General features: G+C 39.3%; 1 protein-coding gene across 1 annotated transcript; it reads right to left on the bottom strand.

The window, feature by feature from the left end:
• Window positions 1-2,642: 2,642 nt before the first annotated feature.
• LOC149819710 (uncharacterized) lies at window positions 2,643-9,418 on the bottom strand. The gene is made up of 2 exons (XM_089983373.1): window positions 8,481-9,418; window positions 2,643-4,422 (listed from the first exon to the last, which is right to left on the bottom strand). The coding sequence occupies exons 1-2, from the start codon at window positions 9,160-9,162 to the stop codon at window positions 3,170-3,172; spliced, it is 1,935 nt and encodes a 644-aa protein (XP_089839499.1). The 5' UTR covers window positions 9,163-9,418; the 3' UTR covers window positions 2,643-3,169.
• Between the last annotated feature and the right edge of the window lie 796 nt (window positions 9,419-10,214).

A 10,214-nucleotide genomic window follows, 5' to 3' on the forward strand; every position in this document is an offset into this window, starting at 1 on the left:
AGGAGTTGAATCAACTATTATTCATGGTGCCCTTCGTCAAGGTGACTGGTTATTTTTCTATAATAATATACTAATTCATACAACAACAACAACTATGCCTTCATCCCAAAACAATTGGGGTCGGCGATATGAACCAAAAAAGAAAATCATTCTGGGTCTTCCACATGAATCCTTCTCCTTCAATCATTTCTATCCAATGCCATGTCCTCGGTGAGGTTCAAAGCATTCGTATCCTTTCCTATCATCTCCATGCAAGTCTTCCTAGGCCTACCCCGACCTCTTTTAACTAATATATTTTCTCATTTCTCCATCCTTCTAATTGGAGCATCATTAGGCCTTCGCCGAATATGTCCAAACCACCGTAAAGGATTCTCTCTCATCTTATTTTCAATGGGTGCAATGCCTACCTTCTTATGTATCTCTTCGTTGTGAACCGTATCTTTTATTGTATTTTCACACATCCATCTAAGCATACGCATCTCAGCTACACTCATTTTTTGAATATAATGTCTCTTGACAGCCCAACATTCTCTACCATATAGTAAAGCATGCCTAATAGTCATCCTATAAAACTTTTCCTTCAACCGCAATGGCATTTTACGATCGCACAACACTCCAGTTGCATTTTTCCATTTCAACCACCTAACCTTTATCCTATGATTTACATCTCCATCAATTTCTCCATACTTTTGAATGATAGATCCCAAATATTTGAAACAATCATCCACCGGTATTTCTTGCTCACCAAGCTTCACTACACTCCCATCACTACTTCGTTGCTTACTAAACCGACATTCCATATATTATGTCTTACTCTTACTCAACTTAAAATCTCTTGCTTCCAATGTATGTCTCCATAATTCTAACTTAGCATTAACCTCAGCTCTGGACTCATCAATCAAAACAATATCATCAGCAAACGACATACACCACGACATATTTTTTTGAATTGATCTCGTAAGCTCATCTATCACTATAGCAAATAGGAAAGAGCTTAAAGCAGATCCTTGATGTAACCCAACCGTTATAGGAAAATTGGTTGTCACCCCTCCACAAGTGCGGACATTGGTTACTACTCCTTCATACATATCTTTAATTATACTAATGTACTTGAGAGAAACACCTTTCTTCATCATTGTCCACCAGAGAACGTCCCTAGGTACTCTATCGTATGCCTTCTCCAAATCAATAAAAACCATATGCAAATCTTTGTTCCTCTCTCTATATCTCTCAATAAGTTGTCTAAGAAGATGTTTAGCTTCCATAGTTGATCTTCTAGGCAAAAACCAAATTGATTCTCCGATATCATGACAACCTTCTTCAACCTAGATTCAATCACCCTCTCCCAAAGTTTCATAGTATGACTCATGAGTTTTATACCATGATAATTTGTGCAATCTTGTATATCACCCTTATTCTTATATAGAGGCACCAAAGTACTCTTCCTCCACTCATTAGACATCTTATTTGTCCACCAAATCTTGTTAAAAAGATTTGTCAACTATTCTAAACCTTTCTCTCCCAAGCATTTTCAAGCCTCGATAGGTATACCGTCTGGGTCAACTGCCCTTCTTGATTTCATGTTACGAGAAAAAAGAATTATTTGACCAGTTGCTTTATAGCTCCTGAGCATGCAATGACTTGACGAATGAGGACTACGAGTATATTATATGGGATTCCATTCACTAAGCCTTGTCCGGTTGTGGTCATTTGGGCTCTTTTTTTAACTGTTTCATTGATTCTATCCTTTATGCTAAATCAGGTTATCTAACTAGTGTTTGGTAAGTCTACAGGAGGATCAAGGGCTTCAATTCCTGAAGTAGAAGCATTCTGTCATGAATATATCAAGTGGTCGATACATGCCTTGCTTCTCGAATCTTTCAACTGCTCTGTGCCCTCTTCTTATATACCACTGTCATTCCCCCACATTTTAAAAAACATGGTTGGTCAACATGGAGAACTGTTTGCCAACACCACAGCTGTTTCCTCAATACCTATGGCAGTGAAACTGCGTTCGAGCAACGCTATCCTACCATTCATAGAGAGAAGACTTATTGATCTTTGAAGACATGGGATTGCAAGAGGATCCTTGGGGTGCCAGGTGATTCAGAGTTGGGGCTTCCAGAGGGATGAATTAGAAGATGTGTCTGAATCCATGTCAAAGACGGTGCAGCAACTAGATGGTGTTTCAAAAGGATCGTCTGATTCAGACTGGCTGTTGTATATTTGATTATAGAAGTTTTTAAATTGAGTGAAAGCCATGATGCACGTTCCCTGTGTTCTCCATTAGCACGGTGTTCATGCCTGGTATGCGGATTGCCTTGCTGTCTAATTGTAGTTGGAAACAAGCCTGTGGAACACTTTCGCTAGGAAGAGTGAACGAGAATGAATTCCATCGACATTCACTAACCAAACATGAGAGAATGAGTGGCAAGGAACCAACCCTCGTTTGCAAAGGTGACCGAGTTTTCTCATGAGAATAAGAATCACAAGGGTCCTCCTGTGGTTGTGATTCATATGACTACAAATGAGTCACGTGGCCCAGCAAACCGAACTTTAGTCTAAGCTTTAACTGCTAATCTATGATTAGCATATTCCCTCCATGAACACACATGTTTAAGGTGCATTGAATTGATATTATATAGTTAAAAACAGTGCAAACATAGTTAAACTTGATAAACATCTGTGTTACAGGATTTAATCAAACCAGGTTGGGTTCAAGTCCAGGCTTGGTCCATCCATGTTACAGGCAAAGTGCAGGTTCCAAAGACGACCAAAGCTCAATGGACATTAAAATTCAATGAAGAACCGTCTGAGGATTTCTTCTGTTTTCTTTTCTCTGGACCTGTGCAGCATAAATTGTTCCTAAAGAACACAACAAATAAAAGGAAGATATTGAATAAGCATAAATATGGATTCAGGAAAAATGTTCCTGCCCATCTTCTGCCAACAGATGCAACATTTTGTGCTATTTCTGTGCGACACTCAAGTTGGATTAATCAGCTCTCAGGAAAAAGAAAAACACAGGCATGCACCCATCCATTGCCATGAGGCGATCTCAATTCTCAATCTGCAAGGACATGCTTGGGTACATCTGCCAACCATTGACCATTGTCATGACCTGCACCAAATGCATCCACGAGTGCAACCTGCGTGTTTTCATCAATCATTATGATGGATGGCACACCACTGAAGTACATGATAACTCCTCATCAATCACCCACAAGCCCAAATCCTTGAGATGACCTTTGACGACATTCACATTCACATCAGGAGACCAAAATATCATCTTCCCTTCAGCTCCCAAATTGGTTTGGTTTTCACGATTGTGGGTTATTTGATAAGAAAAATTCGAAACATCAATACCTTGCATTGTTAGACCATTTTCCTTCCAGAATCTAGCAGCCAAGTACCCAAAATGTTGTTTGTTTGGAGGTAGCTCACCACCTATCAAAGAATCTGGCAATGTTGACAGCTTATGGACAAATTTCTCACCCAAGATTTTCATGATCGACGCTGAGCTCTCAAAAAATGATAGCTCCAGGTCATTTGCAGTAGCAAATTCGTGCACATTACGAGTGTAGTTGGAAAACAGATTGTTAATAGGAAACATATTTCCAGTGATCAACCAAGCACTGTAACCAGTCTCAACAGACTTCCTGATCGCATAGGTTGTAACCAGAGCCTTTTTTCTTTGTCCTGATATTGAACTCCAAGATCCTGGCAAAACATGCTTTTTGACATCTTGAATCAGTTTCTTAGTATTAACCACAGGATGTCCCCTTCTTGCGAGATCATTTAGAAACTTGTAATCGTCACCTAATATGATGTAGTTTTGAATATTCAGACTTTCAAACTGGCACAATAAGTTCCTTGAGATTTCTGGTGCAACATTGTACAAACTCAAGAAAATAATGGTCCTGCCCCTCTGCACAGAGTGAAGAAGAGAACCCAATTCATCAAGGGTCTTTACAGTTCTCCCTGGAAGTACTTCTCTGAAGCAAAAATCAAACCGCTTGAGAGATCTCACAGGCCTCATGTCCCATAGGTCGATGTCCAGGCTGCTGCCATTTATCAAGTTTGAGTCAGGTCCAACCTTTCTTCCATAATTTACACCAGCTTCTCTGTGGGAGATGCTCAGGGCTCTTTCCTGCAAAAGGTTGGTATATAAATTGTAGTAACCACGAGTGTGGATGAATTTTATGAACCATGGAGTCCATATTCTTTCACCGATCCTCTTATACCATCCTGTTGTTACCATGCCCATCAGAATTGGCTGGATATTTTTCACCTTGTGAATATCATACCATAGACGGAACTCTTTCCATGGTTTAGGGAAGAGAAGCTGACCCCAGGTTCCAACCATCTGATATAAGAATATGTGAGTGCCGTCATCCAACTGCAGTTTGTTCCCATGTTTTCCTGATCTCAGTGAAGTAATAGAAGGTTGGCAGGCATGCAACAAGGTAATTCATATACCATGCAAAAGATAAAACCTTGTATAACAATGGGGATCAGCTAAATAGCAATATAGAACAGTAAGAAATTCTATGTTCACTACGAATTTTGACATACAGCTTTACTGTTAAAGAAATGGACTTTCATCAGAAGTACAGAAAAGGACATGCATTAGAAAGAAAGGAGTTAAAAACAAAAGGCTTTTTGCAAAACGGTCCCTGTCTTATTGGCCTTTTGCAAAAAGGTCCCTCCCTTGTACGTTTTGGCAAAAACATCCTTCACTTTCTGTTAACCCTTGCAACAACGTCCCTAAGGTTAACAGCAGTCTGGTTCCCTGATGGTAACCGTTAAAGGTAGAGAAAATGATGGTCCTGCCTCATAGAAGGACCATTTTGAAAACAACTAACAAAACAGGAACTAATTTAGAAACACTTGAAAATGGCTGTATAATGCAGCAAAATAACTGTTCTCAATTGGTTCTCAGGTCTTAAATCCCTGGTAGCTTCAACCGTTAGAGGATCTATATCATGCTGAAGTTAACCTACCAAAATCAAAAAAGAAAAAATAGAAGTCCTATGAATAAATTCTTCAAAGTGCTAAATTTTAAAATTCTAACTGAAAAAATATAAAAGAGAAAAGTCGGTTCATGTAAGTCATTACCCAAACACAAACCATAAAGAGAAAAGTACTCAATTTGTAAATTTCTATAGCACAATATCCACCTGCTTCACGTGCACCTTATCAAACACAATCTAAAGAGAGTTTTCAAGCTCTCAGATCTTCATCCAATCAATGGACCAAATTTCCACACAACATGGCAAACAGTGGGAGAAATATTCCATTCCTCATATTGGCCGTAACTACCAGTCAAGCGAAACCAGTACCCTAGCATTGGAGACACCATTGCAATGTCGATAAGAAAACCCCATACTAAAGCATTTCTTCTCTACTAGCTTCTGGTATTGCAGAAACGAACAACCCCTAATTTAAAAACCTAAACCCCATTGAAAAACCAAAAGCAGCTATGATAATATTCCAATTTGTAGAGAATCCACGCCTCTTTGATGTGAGAGAGAGACGGGAGGTGTTAGGCTTTCTCACTTCATGAGAGAGAGCTGACGAGAAGCCACCGAAGAATGCTGGGTTAGAGAGAGGGTTATTGGTAGAAGATGCCACTGTCGGATTTGGGGATTCTAATTCATGAGGATATAATAGTATTTTAGCATAGCCATCTAACCATGGTCAATGTCTGACCATTGTTAGTCTAACAGAAGGACCAACTTGCACTAATGGTGACAAAGGCAGGGATGTTTTTGCAAAAAGTCAATTAGGCAGGGACCATTTTGCAGAAGAAAACCCAAAAAAAAAAGTCCAAGAAAGATATGCTGTTTATAAAGGACCCAAGATTCTATTACAACACCAAACAAGTAAAGCTACATTTGACTCATCCACGCCTTCAATTTGACAAGGAAACAAGGATGGGTTGGTCAAAGCCGTGTTGGCTGACTTGCAAAGATGGAGCCCAAATACAATGTATAACCAGGCAACATAGCGTGACATGTATGCACCTCAGTACACACAAAACATATTAAGATCAAGTGGAAGCGGGAAACGATACGGGCAGCGGAAGCAATAAGTGAGAAGCAATGCATTTTAAAATGTACAGGAAGCGGAAAGCGAGGAATAAAACAAAAAATCAATATAAGATTTGAAATGGAACACAAATAAAAACTAAAATAAAAGTGACTATTCTTAAATTTCATGATTTTTTAGTGTAAGAATTAAATTTTTAACAAAATCTATAAATGATAACTGCCAATTTAGAGAAAGCACATGGAAGTGAGTGAGAAGAGTGGGAGGAAACACATAAAAGACATGAAAAGTAGAATGAGAGAACATATAAGAAGAACAAATAAAGCGTGTGGAAAGCATAGGAGAAGTGTGGGGGAATCAAGATTCTCATCAAGTTTCAGAAGTGACGAGTATCGTGCTTCCGAAGGGAGTTTTCGGAAAGCGGACTTCCCACCTATCTAAGAAGCTTCCGGTAACTCTGGTTAAGATAAGGTGATGAGGGCACCTGTATGCAAGCTAGCACCTTATGGCATGACCAAGATGAGTTGGTGAGTGACTAAGGATGAGTAGCAAAAGCCAAGCAAATCACGGAGATAACTGACAGCTTATTGGAAATGGACAAAAATTGTGCATACAGGGCCCTCCATTAAATCAGCACATTCATGACACTATTGATCCTGCCAACCTAGATATGGCTGTCCTGGTATTTTCATCTTAACTTTGTTTCGCACAGGACACATACCATGCATGACCACTGCCAAGTTTTTGTACATCAAAATCTTACATGGCTGCCTCTGACTTCCTTTCTCCTAGATATATAGATTAGTGGTGCAAATTATTATAGTTTTTTAAAACCCAAAGACTTGTGACACGACCCAGCATAGGTTTACTCATGACTTTGCCAGGTCAAGACAATATTTTATATAAAATATGTATATACTATGTGTTTTATATTGTATTACTAATATATTATACATAATATGCATTGTAATATACAGTTAGACACATGTATACAAGGTGATTTTTTATAATATGTTTATTATATAACATTGTTTAACAGATGTGTGTGTGCGCTTTTATCTATCTATCTATCTATCTATATATATATATATATAGAGAGAGAGAGAGAGAGATAGATAGATAGAGAGAGAGAGAGAGAGTTTTAGGGGTTCACGGGTCATTAACTGGGCTAACACAGTAAGGAAATGAGTCGGGCTGAGTCAACTGAGCATCAGATTGAATTGGCAAAGTTTTCAAACACTTCAAATTATCATTTCTTCAGCTCAGTCTTAGGCAGTTCCCTTCAATTTCTAGAACTCACAACAATGGCAACATAATACAGTGATAACAGGATTTAAAAAGTGATTAAGGGTGTGCCTGCCTGTCTGGACTGGGATAGCACGAAATTCAACTGTTTAGGAGTTGAATGACGATCAACATACAGACCAGCATACCTACAACAATACGGTCAGAACTTGGTGACTTCAACTCACTAAGATTCAGGCGTCTCAACACAACCTTCAAGAAAAAATTCAATGCCATGCAAAACAAATGGGATGTTTGAATCCCTATGAAACCCACAACAAACAACAACCTACTTCATGTGGGCCTAGCGTTGAATGTTTTGGACTTGGACACAACCATGGTGTTGGTGCAAGGTGTTCACCTACATCACTCTTGGCATGTCCCGTTCTGAGGCATACCATGGTCACCCTGTAGTCTGTCTTGCCACACACCAGTGGCAAACAGATCATCCAAAGCTCTGACGGAGCTGGCTCCAGCTTGAACCCAGTTCAGGAAAAGATAAAGGCTCTGTAAATCCCAGGCACAGTAACAAAACTTGTCTTAAACATAGTGGCATTCTTCTACCACAATTTTCAATAAAATCAAAATATTAATCCGATTTGTCTATGCTCTGATAAAAAAAACAGATAAAGTTCTTATCTAAATTCAGTTAATTTATTCAACTAAATCTCCACTTTTTCAATTAATCTAGTCAACTAAATCGCCAATTTAGATAACTCTCATGGTAACACCATGACAAAAGATGTGGAACAACATTGTTGATTGAATTCTCAAAGCAGCATTTTCTTAACAGACAAATCACAAAGCGAGTAACAAATTTCACAGGAACTAAACAAAAAAATGCAATTGAATCATATGAACCACCAAATGATAATTTTCTTCAACTAAATCTCCAGTTGTTAAAGTAAAAGTTTGTCTAGAGCATTTTTCAAACAACGTCTATTGGATTAATGGAAACAGCGCCGAAATAAAAACAAATCTGTCAATCAAACAATTCCCAGATGGAATTGCAATAAAAACGATCTAAAACTCGTAAAAGCTAAGTTGTGGAAAGAAAAAGAGAGAATCACGTAATGAACGAACTCATAATCGTAAAAACTGAATATCAGAAAATAAAAAGGGAAGGGGAAAAAATATGTGCTCACCAGCAACGAACCTCGGGCGTTGCAGAGACGCACCATAGATCGAAGGATCGAAATTCGACGGATCGTAATAGTAAGTAGTGATCAGCCCCCTGAGGTACCTGTAGTAGACCGGCGAGAGCTCCAGATCGTCCTCAACAACGAAGGCAAACTCGTCGTCGGAGCTCGGCCACCACGCCTCGAGCCACTGCGCTTGGAGCCCGACATTCGCGGTCCGGTAGTGGACCAGTTTGTCCCCGAACCTCCACTCAAACCCATCGACGAACCCGAGCATCCGACTGGCATCCTCGAGCCTCTGATCCAAGACCCTAGAGTCGTTCCCCGCGTCGGAGGCCCTGAAATGGTCGACGAAGACGTGGAGATCGACTCGATCTCCGCCATAGTCGGCGTTCGCGAGCGATCGGAGGCAACGAGCGAGGGAATCGAGCCGGTCGTAGGCGAGCACCTTCACGACGAGTCTGAAATTAGGCTTAGAATTAGAATTAGGGCTTTGGGTTTGATCGGAGCTGGGGTTTGGGGAGATTAGTGTTTTCTGGTTAGGGTTTGGGGGTCGGAGGAGGAGGAGGCGGAGGTCCGGGCGGGGCAGAGAGAAGAGGGAGATGGCGACGAGGAGGAGGAGGAGTAGGAGAGGGAGGGAGATTCTCAGCGAAGGCATGCCCTTGGAGGAGGCAGAGCGGCGGAGCATCGCTCGGTCTGCGAGAGCCAGGGAGTGGGAGATCGACAGTAAGGGGATATGGTTTACTGTGCTGGATCCAGCATCGGAGTGCCTGGTATTCCGTGAAGGATCGCGAAAGCCGAAATGATCGCATGATTTCTTGTTGTATTTGCCAAAAACAGCCCTGAATTTAATCTGCAGCCACGTTTGAAGAAGAAATTTGGCAAAGCATAGAGCAGGTGCTGGGCTGCGTGTGCCTTTTGGAAGGTTCCGGGATATATATATATATATATATATATATATATAACACTTGCCTAAGTTTCTGTTTTGTAAGACAAAATGATAAGAAATCCCAATTGAAATAATTAATCTTAATTTAATATTTTTTCTTTTGATTGATCAGCCATTTGACCATAAATTCATCATCTGTGACATCTACTCATCTCGTGATTACGTGATTACAAACAAATAAATTAATTGAACTGGTATAGTAACACCAACTCTGTATTGTAACTTCATTCATAGATGAAATTCTCTTTCATGGAAAACTATGTGACATATAGAAAGAAGAATTGGATTTTGAAATCAATCCAACTTGGATCATTACTTTTCCTTTTCAATTTAATTCATTTTGGAACGAAAAACAATGACTCTTTCTTATTTTTACTTAATATAATATATCTCAAAAGAAGAAAAAAAAAGTACCCCACAACTTCTCAAAGCAAAGAAATAAAAATTGTTATTTCATATACGACTCAATTTCAAGATTATTAATTCTTGTTATTTGTATTTGTATTTGTATTTGTATTTGTATTTGTATTTGTTATGGATTCCACATTTTTTTGCCTTTTCACATGATGTAGTCTTTTTGTAGGTGGGAACCTTTGGATTGAACCTAATGAAACAACAGTTCAGTTCGATTTATTATACAAACACGACTCCTTGACATCCCTACTCAGATCTAACCTATTAGGATGTTCCCATCTCCAAATCAAATTCAATTGAATATGTATTCAACTCTAATCCAATTAATTTTATGTGCAGAGATTTATGCATGAAATATGGTCATTTTAAGACAATTT

This window comes from Nuphar pumila, chromosome 12 (genome assembly GCF_984573655.1).
Source record: "Nuphar pumila chromosome 12, dmNupPumi1.hap1.1, whole genome shotgun sequence".
NCBI classification, from domain to species: Eukaryota; Viridiplantae; Streptophyta; class Magnoliopsida; order Nymphaeales; family Nymphaeaceae; genus Nuphar; species Nuphar pumila.